Source organism: Peromyscus californicus, unplaced genomic scaffold (assembly GCF_007827085.1).
Source record: "Peromyscus californicus insignis strain IS unplaced genomic scaffold, ASM782708v3 Scaffold_21__1_contigs__length_65335640, whole genome shotgun sequence".
NCBI classification, from domain to species: domain Eukaryota; kingdom Metazoa; phylum Chordata; class Mammalia; order Rodentia; family Cricetidae; genus Peromyscus; species Peromyscus californicus.
Genome location: NW_026294514.1, coordinates 32,451,548 through 32,468,788, shown reverse-complemented (window position 1 = coordinate 32,468,788; position 17,241 = coordinate 32,451,548). Strand labels below are relative to the sequence as shown.

The window sequence follows — 17,241 nt, the reverse complement described above, 5'->3', positions numbered from 1 at the left end:
AAACTGTTGTTGAACACTTGTAAGCATATTAAGACAGTGTGTAGGAAAATTTGTGTATTTCCTTACTGTTTATGGGAACTGATTCTAAACCCGTTTTTTAGGTAAAATGCATAGAAGGAAAACGTGTCCGGGGTGTTAATGGCCGTATTTTGGTTGGCATTCAAGGCCTAAAAGTTGATTCTTTAGTTTGTGTTATAAAAGAAACTGAAGAGTGGCAGGAAGCCAGCATAGACGTGAGCACAGTGATTCCCATATTAGAGCGACCCCTCGCTGGGACAGTCATTTTCTTTTTATAGTGTAATTAAGAACAGAGGCTCCAGAGAGAAATGCCAGAGTTTGAATCCAAGTCGTGTGACCTTGGACAAGCTACTTAGCCTCTTTGCATCCCGGTCCTCTCAGCTGCCAAGCACGTATATAGATAGTAGTGTCTACCTCCTGGGGTCCTGTGAAGAGCTGACAGATTGATAACATAGATCAACTTAGAGCCTGGCACACGGGCTAGCAGTTGTGATTTTATTCCTATTTATTTTCCTTTATGTCAACAAAGCTAAATATAATTCTGCCCTGTGTGTGCGAGTGTGTGTTGTGCGTGCATATGTGTATGAATAAAGTAAAAAAATTTTCCCTGCCCTAAATAAGGCACTAGCATTTGGGAGCCAGTTACAAATGTAAACTTTCATAACTGACTTTGAGTCATGGCTTTTGTTTATTTCCTTATTTGGTCTGTTACAAGTCATTTCAGTCATATTCACGTCCCACATAGATCTTTCCTCTGCTGTGGCAGAGAACCCTGAGATCAGGTCCTTTGACTCACTGGAAGGACTCACACCTTACAACTGTACACACACAGAGCCATGGCATATTGTAGTCCCAGGGCACAACATAAACCCAACACATGCAGGGAAGACAGGAAGATACCAGACCAAGCTTCGAGAGTCCTCCGAAGTGACTGTGGAGTCACACAAGATGTGTTCAATTCCTCCATTGTTGAATTATGTGACCACCACCCCCCTCCTTGTGTTCAGTACTGTTTATCAGGGGAATTCAGTGGAGACAGTATGCCAGGTGTTTATTGGGGGGTTAGTTATAAGGGCACCCTCTTGTAAGCAGGTACCAAAATTTGGGAGTCTTGAAAAGAAAAACAAATAAGGTAGGGCAGCAGTGGTGCACGCCTTTAATCCCAGCACTCGGGAGGCAAAGACAGGCAGATCTCTGTGAGTTTGAGGCCAGCCTGGTCTACAGAGTGAGATCCAGGACAGGCACCAAAGCTACACAGAGAAACCATGTCTCAAAAAAATCAAAAAAAAGAAACACAAATGAGGAGCATAAACCATATATTTTGTACAAACATTAAACAGGGTAAGCCACTCTTCTGAGTTTGGGAATGTTGGGAACCTCCTAGAAATCCAGGGTCGGAGACACCAGCTGAGGGGCTAGCCTTGAAGGCAGGACAGCTGTCTCAGGCCTGACTCTGCTGTGAATGCCTTCTCATTTTCACCCCCAGGGTGGTCCTCATCTCTTAACCACTGTTAACCCTTGATCACCTCAGTAGCCTCCATGAGGAGCTCTTGAGCCCTAGCATGCCCTCCTTGAATCTGTCTGGCCAAACTTGTGTCTCCAAAGTGGCTTTCATGATGTCTTTTTTTTTTTTCATGACATTTCATTAATGTTGTCTGCCATCATGTCTGTAATTGGATGCAGGGGCGCTTGTAACTATTCTGTACCCAACTTTATTTGCACATCTGTTTCTCATTTCTTTTTCTTTCTTTTTTTTTTTTTTTAAAGATTTATTTATTTATTATGTATGCAGTGAGTGTTCAGCCTGCAGGCCAGAAGAGGACACCAGATCTCATTACAGATGGTTGTGAGCCACCATGTGGTTGCTGGGAATTGAACTCAGGACCTCTGGAAGAACAGCCGGTGCTCTTAACCTCTGAGCCATCTCTCCAGCCCCTGTTTCTCATTTCTTAGTGGTTCTTGCCAATGCGTTCTCTGTCCCGTTCACATCTTACAGCTCTCTCACCTGGATGCTGGGGTTCACGTGCAACCTCCTCAGACCATTAGCCCTCCCCAGTCCCCCCAATCCCAGGCTTTTAGGGCTCCTTCGGTCTCTCTTTCCACCGGGGAGCACTTCTTCCCTGTGTACCGTTGTCAGCCTTTGTCAGCTTCCTCCAGCTTACAGGCAGGTGTTAGGTGCTGCTGGATTGGATTTCTTGTTCTGATCCTCTCACATGGCCAGTACCTCCAATGAGCAGGTCATGCAGCAGGCCATGCAAAGCTACAACTAACTAGCATCATTGGGATCACTGGGTTGGTTGACAGAGACTCACATTGCTGTATCGTGGGCCTTTCCCAATCTGGTTGACTTTCGCCATCTGCAAGTTCTCCCATAGGAACAAAGCTAAAATGTAACCAGTGCTATTGGTCTTTAGAATTAAGCTGTTTATCTTACCTTCTTTCTGTAAACGCACTTAACAAATCATCCTGAAAGTTAAGAGAGTAGGAATGTGTACTTACTCACTTTATGGAATATTTTTTTCATACTTCATAATCAAATAATCTCTTTTCTTTTTGAGGCAGGGTTTCTCTCGTATAGACTAAGCAGGCCTCAAATTCACTATCTACTCAAGAATGGTCTTGAGTTTTTAATTGTCCTGGGCCAACCTCCTTAGTGTTGGGATTCCATGTGTGAGCCACCACACACTGTTTATGTGGTGCTGAGGCTGGAACTCAGTTTGGGGCCTGCTAGGCAAGCACCCCACCAACTGAGTTCAAAATCATCTTTTTAATGATTCATTTCCCTCATAGACCACACACAGCTTTACTCAGCACAGTTCCCTTTAAGATCAAAGTGAATCTGCAGCCAGTGTTCTTGTACAGATTTGGGGTGAGGGGTCCTGTGTCGGGATAGTTTCCTCCTCTTATCTCATCTTCTTTGCTTGTGTGCTGGCAGGGGCATCCACCTGGAAAGACTTCTGGGGAAATTGGAGGTGCTTGAAGTCATTGTTGATAGGGAGCATTTGGGGGTACTAGGTTATGGTTGGTTTGTAGAAAATACTACATGGACTGGATTTCCTTGGGTACTTGAGTACCCCAAAGGGCCTTCTTACTAACTCTGTTTTCCCCCAACATTCCCTGCCTGTGTGCTTACCCTTCTGGGGAAATTGTTTGAAGGGTCTGAACTTTGAGGGTACCATTTTTGTCCCATCTGTTGCTCCCACCTGCATTTCTAGATGTCAGCCCACCTTTTGACCATCCCCGTAGATCTGGCCTCGGTACATCCTTCCCAGCTGAATACTGGCCTTTTAAATTCTAGAGTTTAAAACAGTATAAAGCTTATAACAGTGTGTCCAATGTTAGTTTGATTGAATCACTAAACAAACTAATAAAGAGCCAGAGAGCACAATATAAAACTAACTCAAGCTGTGTTTCCCCTGGGTTAGTTTAATCTTGGGTTTCCAGACAGCTCTGCTGGGCTATGGGTAGAGCTGAAGTTGTTGTTGGTTATTATTATTATTAATATTATTATTATGATGACCTCAGCTTGTCTATATTATTCCTGTCCTCTGGGGTGGGATTTTCCTTAGACTTCTTGTGTGCACAGGAGTCACACAACATCATTTTGATGCCAGTAGTAAAAGATTACATCTGGACTGGTTTCTCCAGTCACACAGAGAACCTGCAGGAGGCATTTCAGCCACATGGCTATGGCTTCCTGGGAGGCGTTACTGATTAGGGGTGGTGTGAGTGTTGGGGTCCCTGCGAGCCTTCTCTGGATGGTACAGTATCCCCACAGACCCTTAAGCTGTCCAGTATTCCTTCTTTCTTGTAGTGCAAGCCAGTAAGTGCAGCCAGGCTTATTGTTCTCTAAAAATGAGGCCCTTTTCTAGCCTTTTGTTTTAGAAGATCCACTCAGCAACCGTTCGCTGCTTCACCTCCCTGTTACCAAAGGAGACACTTTGTTCTCTAGCGGAAATGCAGAGGTCAGAGTTCCAGCCACTTGGTTGGAAGGAAATTGCTGTTTATTTGATAAAGCCAGACTGAAGTGATGATGGTATCATTCCGTCTTCCTTTCAGGCTAACATCGCAGTGTTCTAGAACCTAGCTTAGTGCCAGAATTCCGCACTGTTATCTGGATCCTCCAGCGGTATGGTCAGACTAGGAAGCAATGTCCTTTGTTGTAGGGGACAGAAGTGTTCAGAGTCCAAAGTCTGGTAGTATCAGGGTCCCTGCAAGCAGTCACAATAGTCAGCTTTCTTTACAATCACGATTTTCCCAGAGTTTAAGATAAATCAGGACCTTGGTCTTACTTTGTAGCATATTGTATATTCTGAAATTCGCTTTTTAATTAATTGGTTGAACACTACCTATTTATCAGGATAAAAGTAGAAAATGATTAAATTGCTTTATTTCTGTTGTCCCGGGAGGAAGTGTTAATTGCTGGAGGTGGGGAGGGCTTGACCTTGGGCTTCTGGAGAAACACTTGAGTGTCATTGGCGATCACAAGTGGGCATGTGGTTATATTCAAGGTTATTGTTCCGGTATCATAATATGTCCTGGAAAATATGTAGCACATCCAAATGTATGTCTTCACGGGGTTGCAGATTGAAAATAGTACTCATTAGTTCTACTGGATGCTTCCTGGCTTGGGAGTCAGTGCCTTTTGGGGGAGAACCATGCTGTGTGTCCATCTTTGCTCTCACATCATCATGGTGGTACATGCCTTTAATCCCAGTGCTTGGGAGGCAGAGGCAGGAGGATCTCTGAGTTTGAAGCCAGCCTGGTCTACAGAGCGAGTTGCAGTTGCAGGACAGCCAGGGCTACACAGAAAAACCTTGTCTCAGAGAGAGGGGGGAGAGAGAGAGAGAGAGAGAGAGAGAGAGAGAGAGAGAGAGAGAGAGAGAGAGAAAATATGAATATGACTGGCTTTATGGGCTTGGTGTTGGTAGTTCCCTAATATGAGTGAGTGTGTATTTGTTTTTTTCAAGGCAGGGTTTGTCTGTGTATCCCAGGCTGTCCTGGGATTAAAGGTGCCACTACCGCTTGGCTTAAAATGTATTCTTACATGTATTCTATTTCCTTGCATTAGTTAGCCTTTGCTCTGTCCAGAGCACCTCAAAGCAGTGGCTTAAAGCAGCAGGTATTTCATTGTCGTGAGCTGTGGGTCCGTGGAAGAGTTGAACTGACTCAGTTCAGCTGACTCGTGCTTATGACCAGTCCTGTGTCTCAGCGCCTGGAGAAGTAGCTAGTTCCAGGCTGGTCGAGGGCAGTTCAGCTAAGACACAGGCTCCCTCTTCCTGCCGTAGTTTCTCCTCCGCAGGCTAGCTCCCTGGTTCATGTATTTTGGCAGGCTTCCAGGACAGGGAGCAACAACAGGAAAGGCCTTTCTCAGAAGAGCCCCAGCACCACTTCTGACACACCATGGGCGCCAGAGACACCAGGCAGCCTACCCACAGGAGTGGGAGGAATAGACTCTACCTCTCGATGGGAACGGCTGTAAAATCAGATAGTAAAGGGCATGGAGCAGCAAGGGGTAAAAAAAAATTGAGCACGCTTCACATACAGTTTATCTGCCACAAACTCTGACACATTGCATTTCATGCTAGGTCCTGCTAAGTCCAGACCTTGAGGTAGTGAGAGATTTTATTAGCATCACTATTCCAACTTAGCACAAAAGTCAGGTTTTCTTCCAGCTTTGGGGCATAAGTCTAGTTGAACCTAGACTTTTGGGTGCTCTGAGTCTCTTTGTTTAGGGGAACAAAGAACCTCCTATGTAACAGTTCATGTTTATTTGTTTAGGGGTTACTGCTTTAGTGGAAAACATATGTAAATTTCTGGAAAGGCTCTTTTACTTTTTTTTTTTTTTTAAACTATACAGAGCTACTTTATACTGAATTGTATCTCTTGTAAGGTTTTAAAATGATGAGATTTTCTCACTTTCCAGTAAGAGATGGATAACATTGGATAAGGCAGCTTGAGTCGGCCAGTGTTGCAGTGGCCGTGTTGGCTTGTGTGATTTTTAAGAAAACTTTCTGCTCCTTTCTCCTGAAGCGTAAACTGGAGGTAAAAAAAAAAAAATGTCCATCATCTTCCCCATAGAGTAGCTTGCTCTCTGCAGATCACAAGTGTTTCTGGAATCCCTGTGTGAGTCTAGAATGCAGGAAATCTTTACCTGCACAGTTCAGTGCTGAGGACTTACGGGAACTAAGCAGGGACACACTTGGAGGGTAATAGCCTATTACATCTTTCAAACCAGGGAGCCTGGTGCCTTTTGGGAGAATCTCTTTCCCAGCCTTCTTTTTGTTTTTTGTTGTTTTGAGACAGGGTGTCTCTGTGAAACAGTTCTGACTGTCCTGGATCTCACTCTGTAGACCAGGCTGGCTTCGAACTCACAGAGATCTGCCTGGCTCTGCCTCCTGAGTACTGGGATTAAAGGCATGCACCACCACTGCCCGGCTTCTCCAGCCCTCTTGCATCTGGTTTTTTAGTCCCGATCTGCAGGCCCTGTGTTCTGCTTCTTTGGGAGTGATCCTATCAAGGCCTAGTCCATCCAGAAACTCTAGCTGTGCCCTCCATCGCGTCTCCTTATGGGGCTAGAGTCCCTTCTTTGCATGATAGTGGCCTGCAGGGAAACACTCCTGACTCTGGGCTGCTGGGGGATGTCTTTCTGTACATTATGAATATATGTTGTTCCCATTGGTTAATAAATAAGCTGCTTTGGCCTATGACAAGGCAGCTTAGAGGCAGGCGGGAAATCCAAGGAGAGAGAAGGAAAGAGAAAGGCAGAGACGCCAGCTGCCGCCAAAGGAGCAGCAGGATGCCAGCAGACCGGTAATGCCACGACCATGTGGCAACTTATAGATGAATAGAAATTTAATTTAAGATTAATTTAATTTATGGTTAATTTAAGATATAAGAGCTAGCTAGCAAGAGGCCTACCATAGGCCATACAGTTTGTAAATAATATTAAGCCTCTGAATGATATTTTATAAATGACTGAGAGACCGAGGAGTGGGGGCGGGACATGACTCGGGAGCTGAGAAAACTTACAGCTATACTTGGCCAAGCCTGTACCAGGCACAAGTTCCTATTGATGGCCAGCAGACCACAGAGCAGGAGTCTTAGTGAGGCACACAGAAGCCTCTAGAGTTGGTCTTGTTAAGAAGGACAAGCAGCTGTCATTTAATTGAAGTTGCCTCTGATTCTTGTGCCTGAGGCTGCACAACAGCTTAAGCCTTCATTTAGTTTACACTCATCAGCTTTCTTTGCTCTTAAGGAGTGGAACATTTTTACATTTTCTCTTTTAGATAACTACACTTGAACACTAGACAAAACCCATCCCTGCACATGGGGAACTAATTGCAAGGTGTGTAATTGGTGGCTTGTCAGCAGGTCCCCGTGGACTGACTCTGTTGTTGTCCTCAGATCCTGGAAAGGACCTAGAGTCAGTGCTTGCTGCTCCTCTCACTGTCTATCCTGTCCCTCTACCTGGTGCCCACAGCACCCTCGAGTGTGCTTATACAATTTAGTTATGTAACTGTCACTTAGCTCTTTTAAGGAGAACTGAGTATTTTTGGCTTAAAAGATGGGCCAGTAGGTAAAGGCACTTGGCACCAAGGCTGGGGACCCACATTGGGCCCCCAGAACCCTCATGGTGGAGGGAGACCTGACTCTCATAAGTTGTCTTCTGACCTCCACCTGTGTGCTGTGTGCATGTGTACACACCAGCATGTGTACACACCAACACACACACTTCAGATAAAAGTGTTAAAAGAGAGAATTGCATTTTATAAACATTTCCACCCATCTCCTGGCCTTCATAATTATTTTTAGTGACCATGTAAGCTATTAAGCTACTATGCCATTTGATAATCCATCTCATTATTTAACCTTTTCTCCAAATCCTGATTCTTACCTTTTAACTTTTAGATGGGAAGTTCTGGGTTTTTTTTTTTTTCTACTTCATTAATTTCTCCTGAACAGTTGCCAAGCCTGAAATCCCTGAATTCAACCAAGTTTGCCATCTTTCTTTTAGAAATGATACACGCTTACTCATTTGTACTTGGTGTTTCTCTTCTCCCACTGTGGGTTCTGAGGATCGGACTCAGGACCTCAGGCTCAGAGGCAAGCACGTTTACCTGGTGACCCAGAATTCTGCCGTTAATTTGTCTCACTCTTATAGTCAGATAAAGGTCTGTTTCTTACTGTGTGCTGCGGCCAAGCTCTTGCCAGCATGTTCTAGTTTAGAATGCAGACAAAAAACCTCAGAGCCCTGCAATGGGCATTTCACTACTGTCTGAGTTGTTCCCATGCTTATCCTGCACAGCAGCACGGTACCCAGACACTTAGTGTGGAAGATTGAAAATTCAGAACTGCAGTCTCCTGTGCTGATGGACAGGATCACAGCTCTGAGCCGTCTCCGCTCTCTTTCTAGATGGGTGGTGGAACCCTCCACAGGGATAGATAGGGCTGTGGTTAAAACTGCAAATCACTTATGTAGGCTCAGAAAGAAATGATGCACTTCCATTCCAAGTATCTTTTAGAAAAGCAGACTGTTGTTTGAAAACAGAAATTAGAAAAAGAAAAAAAAAAAGAATGGTTCTAAGGTGTTTTTTGGAAGTTTTCTTTTGAGGCTGCTAGGGTCTTGGAATATCAGAGGTCCAGCCACAGTAGGAAATGAATAGAAAAGGTAGCAGGAAAAACAGGGCCTGACTGGCCTGGAGAGATGGCTCAGCGGTTAAGAGCACTCACTGGCTGTTTTTCTAGAGGTCCTGAGTTCAATCCCCAGCAACCACGTGGTGGCTCACAACCATCTGTAATGGATTCTGATGCCCTTTTCTGACATGCAGGCATACATGCAGACAGAGCACTCATACCAAAAAACTTACATACATAAATAAAATTTAAACAAACAACAAACAAAAACAAAACTTTGGGATGGGAGTAGAGTTGTCAAGTACGAACTGTTCTGTTGGGTTAGTTCCACACAGGAACACATTGAGGGAGCAGCTTCAACACTGTTCTGCCAGAAAACATTGGGCCTGTGTGCCACAAACAAAACCACCAGATCTCAGTGCTTAATGGAGCTGGCTTATTATATGGTTCAAGGTTTTGAGTAATTGGCATTCAGTAAAACATCACACACACTGTTGCTTTCAACTTACTGGAGAGCAGCCTTTGCTTCGACTTTGCTGACTAGTCAGTGTTTTAGCCTGGAATTTCTTAAAGTATTACTAACTAGTCCAGTTGAAGCCTGTTTTTTATAACCCCCATTAAGGCAAGGAGAAACTCTGATCAGAATATGAAACAGATTCCCATGTACCTTGTAGACATACAGATTCCTGAAGATCCTGGGTTGTCAGGGATTAGATTTAATGTTGGTTTGATTGAACTATACACACAGAAGGCCTCAGCAGTACAGGGAGGGGAAGAATGGCAATGGGTTGAAGATGAGAACTCTGGGTAGAGGGCATAAAGCTGAAGTCTACTGCCTGCTCGGAGCCTGATTCCCAGTGAGGTTGGCCTTCTCTGTCTTCATACAATAAGCACTTTTCAAGGGATACTATAAAAGTTTCAGTTTCTTAGCTTGCTGGTTGGGTCCTAGCCAGGGTCAGATTCGTGCCAACCAAGTTGTATGCTGTTTGTTCTATAAAGAAAAATGACGCCATGTTCCAAATGCTGGAATCCAGCTAAGTGGGATCTGAGTGTGGCCTTGGGCTAGGTTAAATACCATCCCGTGTGGATTTCGTTTTTCGGGTCTATTCACGCATGGGAGAGATGGGCTTTTAAGATTATTTCCTCCCAACTGGTTCTTCTGATGTCCGAATGTTGCCCTTTCTGAGCACAAAGGGAAAAGTGTATCCCACTAGAAAAGGGGAAGTGCTGTGGGATGTTCTATATGTTAAATGTGTTGCTCTGATTGGTTAATAAATAAAACACTGATTGGCCAGTAGCCAGGCAGGAAGTATACGTGGGACAAGGAGAGAAGAGAATTCTGGGAAGTGGAAGGCTGAGGCAGAGAGACACTGCCAGCCGCCATGATGAGAAATAGATATTAAGATGCCAGTAAGTCACGAGCCACGTGGCAACTTATAGATTAATAGAAATGGATTAATTTAAGATATAAAAACAGTTAACAAGAAGCCTGCCACGGCCATACAGTTTATAAATAATATAAGCGTCTGTGTGTTTATTTTATAAGTGGGCTGTCAGACTGCAGGGGCTTGGTGGGACCTGGAGAAAAAACTCCAGCTACACATGACCTTCGTGGTGGCAGAGTTTTAGTGAATTACCAACATCATCTTCTTCCATAGACTTAAAAATCTTGACAGTGGTTAGCTGCTAGATTTAACCCTTCGGTGGGCCTGTTGTAAATAAAGCCAGTGAGCTTAAGCAGAGCTGCATGGAACAAGGCTTGATCTTCAGCGGCCTTTGTACCTTGAATTTGGACAGGAGGGAGGATCATTGAGTAGACTTAATCCTCCCCTTAGAGTTGGCCTTTAACTTATTACTCTGCTTTGGCATTGTCTATTGTGCTGAATGTAGCCATAGCATTTCTGTGTAGACCAGTTTCTCAATGGTCTTAATAAAAAAACACGGAGCCAAATATAGGGTAAAAACCTTAGAGAGATCAGGGAAATAGGGGAAGCCACCAGCCAACCTCACCTCACCATCCCTGTAGCTTCCAAAAAGGGCAACTTCCTGTCTACCCAGGCTTATATGCCTTGCTGTTCTGCCATGTATATGGCTTGCTGTCTAGCTACATCACTTCCTCTTCCTGGCTAGCTCTGTCACTTCCTGTCTGTACAGGCCTCCAGAACTCTATAGTTGGTACTGAGATTAAAGGCGTGTGTCACTACCTTGCTCTGTTCCCTAGTATGGCCTTGAACACACACAGATCCTGCCTGCTAAGTGATAGGATTAAGGGTGTGTGCTACCACTGCCTGACTTCTTTGTTTACTTAAAATGACTTGCTATTTCCTCTGATCTCCAGGCAAACTTTATTTATTAAAGCAGAAATAAAATATCACCACATTTCTGATTTAAGCAACATGGAGTATAGTCAGCACAGGTAAGGCCCCTTTTGTGAATCAGTTCTAGGGATAATCCTTGTATACTTCCATTGAGTTTTTAGATGGAGTTGTGTTGAAATAGTATCCAACCTACTATCTACCTCGAAGGACACGTCTATAGAAAATAGTTCATGGTGGAATGGTGAGGGAGGAGAGCTTGGGGCATAACCTGAGAGGACCATCTGGAGACTTGAAATATGGCAGCTCACTGGTTTTCAAGGCCTGAGCTGGGGAGTTAAAGGAGCTAAGTTTGCCACTTAAATCCTGGGTTTGCTTTTGCTGAAATACCTTTCTCATGGTGTTTTAACAGGTTCTCCTGTCCCTCTGTCCTCCCCATACACTGAAACTGGTCAGATTCCATTGGCCTTAAGACATACATAGTGTGGGGTTCTGTGCTGTGTCATGGTGTCATCGATTTAGTCAGTGAAGATCACTGTCCAGTGTGAATTGCTGTCTAGTCACACAGACACTGTGGGCTATGCAGATCTTGAGAGTAGTGGGATGTCTTCTAGTAGATGGACACAGCTCTGGTGATCAACCCCAGAGCCTCGCCATTTTCTCTTCCTCACACCTCTACAATCTACGCCGTTCCCCAGAATCAATCAGCCATTCTTGAGTTTTGTCTCTGTGGAAGAGTTTTACTTGCCTTGAACTTCAAAAGGAAATAACTTGATAAATAAATGGAACTATGTATCAACACTCAGTTTTTTATATATTTCAGTCTGAACTTATCAGCATTTGTCAACTGTCATGTTGCTATTGGAATTATACTTTTATTTATTCATCTTTGTGTTTGTGTGTGTGTATATGTGTGGGTGTGTGAGTGGCACGGCTCAGGGATGGAGGACAACCCATGAGAGTCAATCCTCTCCTTTGTGTACCAAGGATCGAGCTCAGATCCTCATTCTTGATGGCAACCGCCTTTACCCAGTGAGGCACCTTGCCAGCCCATGATTAGAAATATAAACACGGCTGTCAGAGAATGACAGTGGATGATGAGAAACTTGTGAGCAAAGCAGACCTCCCTGGAATGCAGTTACACAGAGGGGACTGGAGCAGAGCCTGCCTTAGAGTTTCGGCAAGGGCAGGAGTGGCCCAGGATGGCCCTGCTGTTTTCTCCTTTTGCAGTGAACACACACACACACACACACACACACACACACACACACACACACCCTGCCCTTTGGTTCTGTTGCTCAGTTACTTTCCTGCACACAAAGGATTTCCTCACAGCCCTGTGTGCCCTGGTGAAAAAGAGGCCAGAGACACAGTGTGGGACACTTTTCTCCAGGACAGGAGGCTGAGGATTGTGGTGGATAGGCGAGACCTCCCACTGACTGAGGCACTTACACCTCTCTTCCTTCCCCAGTCCCATACTGCTTTTCCATAAGCATGCTACTTCATGTTTTCTGTTTTTGCTTCTGTGGGATAGGGTTTTGCTATGTGTCTGAGGCTGGACTTTAATTCATGATGATCATTCTCCTGGTGTAGCCTTCCAAGTGCCAGGATTGTAGGTGTGTGTGTCCCTGGAACCAGCTTTTCTTTCTTTGTGTGCCTGATGCCTTCCTCAGTGTCTCCTGGTGAGACAGTCATGTGACTTTGTTGGTACAATCTGTTTTACCCAGAAAAGTAGTTGATAGTTTTCAGCTTCCTTTGTATGTCATTATATAGTGAATGTTTGTACATTATTAAAATTACTTGAAATCTTGATTTCTAGGTATTATATAACTTACCATGGTCATACTGTGTGATACATAATATATTATATATATATATAAGTATGTATACCATATATAATATACTAAATTCTGTGTATGTATATATTTCCCTTTGAATAACTTTGTAAGGTCAATTTAAAAATGTTGAATTTTTTAAATAAAAAACAAAATTGTCCTGAATTACAAAAGAAGATAACCCCATTGCATACACCACTGAGGGTGAGCATTCTTATGACTTGGATGTGTTTTATGCACATTTTGGAGAGTAAGCCTTTCTAAAGCATTGTAGCAAACTCTCTCTGCCAAGGCTGCTTTTTGCTTTGCACTGAATCTGGAGAACGGTGAGCTGGTGCTTGTGTGAAGTACGTTAATGTATATGGGGAGTCAGACGCTACTGATGGAAATGTTTAAAGATGACAGTGTCTGCAAATACTTGGCATGGGTGTTAATGCTCATCCCGCTGTGTGTGCCGATTTTATAGTATTAGATGAGTGTCAGTTCTGCCCAGTTAGCTGACATGCCATTCAGATGATTTTATAGATAAAATGACTGAGCACTACTCTCCCCCTCTTTGTCTCCACAGAACTATCCGAGTATGGCTGAAAAGAGACAGTGGCCAGTACTGGCCCAGCATCTACCACACAATGGCTTGTAAGTCACACAATTCTCTACTTAAGGGCCTTGTTTCCGATGCCTTTGATGACTTAATTTCAAAAGGCCTGGCTAAAAATTGCTGCTGGATTTCAGAATATGTTCCTTTGTTGCCTAAGACTCTGACAGGCCGTAATAAACCACAGGAACACTCCTTTCCAGAGGCATTTTGTCTACCAGCCTAACTGAAACAGGACCACAATTGAAGAAAGAAATGATTGCAAAACAAAACAGGAAAAGGCCACTTTCCTTCGTCCTAATTTGTCCAGCTTTAACTCCGTAGTGACTTCACAAAAATGACCTTTACAGTTTCTTAGCTGTGTAAGTGCTCTTCCCTTGGCGGATATTTGGAGGTTGTAGGAAAACTTGAAGTGTCGATTCCGTTCTGTCCCCCATGTGGGTACTGTGGAGCAAACTCGGGCTTTTCAGCATCAGCCTTTAAATGCTGAGCCTTCTCATTGGCCCAAGGGTCACTTTCTCCTCGGTGGTTAGGGTAAGTAGTTAGGTTAGTGCGTGAGCAGCCTTTTGCCTGCTCCTTTCACTGTCCCTAAGTACTGTAGAAAGATGTGGACCAAGGATCAACTCTGTAGACAGAGAGTCTGCTCAGAAGCTGGCCATGGAGCTCAGTTGGAAGAGTGTTTGCTTAGCATGCTTGCAGCTCAGTTCAATACCCAGCACGGCATGAAACTGGGCATGGTTGACCATAGATACATAGCAAGGTTCAAGACCAGCCTGGGCTACATGAGATCCCGTCTCTTAGGATGTCCTGACATAGAATTACCCATACATCGTCAAGCCAGTGTACACACCATCACATTACCATGTCTCTATCTTTCTTCTTTTCTTCAGCTTTTCTTAGGCAGAGCCCTGCAGAAAATGCCTGGATGCCACCCAAGGCCAAGTGGGAGGTCACTCCTTCTGTCCCAAACAGCCACAAAGGAGACAGCTTCTGATGGAATTCTCTATTTAGAAAGTGTTCCACCTTGGGTCTCCGTGACATGGGGAGGTGGGGTAGGACAGGAGCAGGCTAAAGGCTAGTCATACTCATAGGAGTAAATGGAGTACATAGGCCTTTTTCGTAATGGGGTCTTAGCTCCTAACTAGTGAGTGAACAGCCCCAACTGTGGGACTCCTTGAGGTACTGTTCCTAGATGACCCTCTAGGAAAAGAAATGGATTTGTTGTGAGCTTAATGGTTTGTTACTGAAGGACACTGCGAAGTTCTTCCATAAGAGGCCTCATGTCAGTTGTCCTGGTTACTGTTGACACTGGTCACAGCTTTCCTAAGAAGCATTCCGAAAACGCCGAGTTTGGTACGGGTATGGATCAGCAGTTATTCAGGACATTCTGTGTGATGGGAATGTTAGTGGTTTATCAGTGTTAGACCTTCCAAGAGCTTTGGACAGCTGGTCAACTTCTTTGTGTTTATAATCACTCAATGAAAATGAAACACTTTTGGAATCCTGCTTAATAGTAAGTATTAGCAATGGAATACAGAGCACATTGGAAGACTCCCTGAAAGACTGCTCATGATATGCCAAGTAGTAGTTGCCCGTGTCTGCATGTATTGTGGCAGCATAGCCTTGGTTCCTTACTCAGAATTCTCTCCTTAACTATGAAGCGACTGTCTTAGTTAAAGCTCTTCTAGAGCCTGTTTGAGTAACAGGGCAGCAGGAGGTGATATCCTCTGGGCCTCGTTAGCTACACCAGCCACACAAGAGGCTTCGGCTGGACTCATGGCTTCTTGCTTCCCAGTGGCCCAGCCGCAGATCTGGTCGCTGAGGGAGCAACGGTCCAGGAAGTCACCCCAGTGCTGGCAGAGCGTGCTTGTCATGGTGGAACACCTCTTCAGTGCTGTTGGTGTTCACCTTCTCAGTCTCCCAGTCCTACTTTCCTCCATTGTTCACAGTAGGGTCGTAACTTAGCCTCTTGGGTCCTGAACACTGGGGCTCATGCTCCTAAGATGCTGAGACTGAGATGCTTGTGCCCCACGTTCCACTGTTACTCTTCAGATTCTCCGCCCCTCCTCCCCTGGCCCCCGAACTATTTTTCTTGCAGTGCTGGGAAGCTGTGTCTCCAGCCTTCCCTCTTCCAAATATTTTGTGCAACTTGATTGTGAATTAAAAACAGTAAGTTACATCTATTTATATTGTGTGGAGGGAGATGGTTCCAGTGGAGGTCAGAGGACAACTTGTGGCAATCTGTTGTCTCCATCTACCATGTGGATCCTAGGGATCAAACTCAGGTCATCAGGCATGACAGAAAGTGCCTTTAACCACTGAGCCCTCTTGCTGCCCCTGCTGTGACTGATTTTTTTTTCCTTAGGGTACCAACACCACATGGCTGTTAGATCTTGAGCATGTGACGATGGTCCTCTCTGTCCCCATCTGTCCTTTTCTTGGCTTCACTGGCTCTCTTGAGGTAGTTCCCAGTTTAAGAAGGTGGGCTGGTGTGCCAGGCGGTGGTGGCTCACGCTTTTAATCTCAGCACTCAGGAGGCAGAGGCAGGTGGATCTCTGTGAGTTCAAGGCCAGCCTGGGCTACAGAGTGAGATCCAGGAAAGGTGCAAAGCTACACAGAGAAACCCTGTCTCAAAAAACCAAAAAAAAAAAAAAAAAAAAACGGGGAGGGCTGGAAAGACTAGGCCCCGGGCGGACTCTGCAGTGGCTGCCTGCCACTGCACGCGTGTTTGTTTCTACACACAGCTGCTGCTGCTGTGATTTGTTGTTACTGTCTGAGACAAGGTGTCACTCGTTAGCCTAGGCTAGCCTTGAACTCACAGCAGTCTTTCTGTCCAGCCTCCCAAGTGTTGAGCCCCAGTCCCAGCTGAGACACTTCCGTATTGCCTAAGCTTCAGTAGCATGGCAGTGAGGAAATAGAGAAATGAATTGTGAAAACTGCTATTTTCCCATGACATTTCTTGTATAATTAAATTCAAAATACAAGAAAGATGTCCTTTCTACAAACGATCTGCAGATTACTGGATTTGAGATGTTTAGTGGCCGTCTACCAACTCCAGCTTCCCTGTGACCAAGGTAACCCTTTCCATGCTGCCATCGGTGGCCAGTCCTGCCCTATAACCTTGTTTCCCTTAGCAAGAGTCACTTTCACAGTGCTGAAGAAAAAGCAGTGACTCAGTTTCTTTGTGCCCCGTGCCTTTTTTCCTTGGAAGATAAAGTTTGATGATGTCATCACAAATTTATCCATTTTATGAAGAGGCTGAAGAGATATAAGTTGATGGCTTGTGGCAGTGATTCCAGCTCACACCTGTCTGTGTCTGCAGAACTGTGCTGCCTACCGAAAGGATGAGGTGGATCCACGGTGTTTTATGCACAGGACCAGGTGACAGTGTTGAAATGCCATGGGCCAGACAGTCAATGGCAGCCCCTCAGCTCTGCCACTGTAGTGCGAAAGCAACAGTGAACAGTGAGGGCGTCAGGTGGGCCCCAGCAGAGACTGTAAACAGAACCTGTAGTGGGTGGACCCGGCAGTCTGCTCCGAGTTTCACATACGTGATTTCAGACTCACAGGTGCCTTGTGTGTGTATATTGCCATCAGTTTGAAAGATGCTCTGTGTCTTTCCTGTTTGTAAAGCTTTGTGAGTACCTGACCCCTCCACTCCCATTTTTAAACTCCATATTGCTTACCCCACTAGAAACCTGTCTTCTAGAAGAGGGAGGGGCAGAAAAGCAGCCCAGGGTATTATAATATCCAAACCAAACTGGGGAAGCCTTTTTAATTAAAAAATTCTGGGGTCCATGAGCTGACTCAGTGGGTGAAAGTGCATGCCCCATGAGCCTGG

General features: G+C 44.8%; 1 protein-coding gene across 1 annotated transcript in view; it reads left to right on the top strand.

The window, feature by feature from the left end:
* Wdfy1 (WD repeat and FYVE domain containing 1) overlaps positions 1-17,241 on the top strand; it is a 50,047-nt gene that overhangs the window by 7,043 nt on the left and 25,763 nt on the right. The window contains exon 2 of the mRNA XM_052749991.1: positions 13,374-13,441. Coding sequence (XP_052605951.1) covers positions 13,374-13,441 — 68 coding nt within the window. The remainder of the gene's footprint in view (positions 1-13,373; positions 13,442-17,241) is intronic.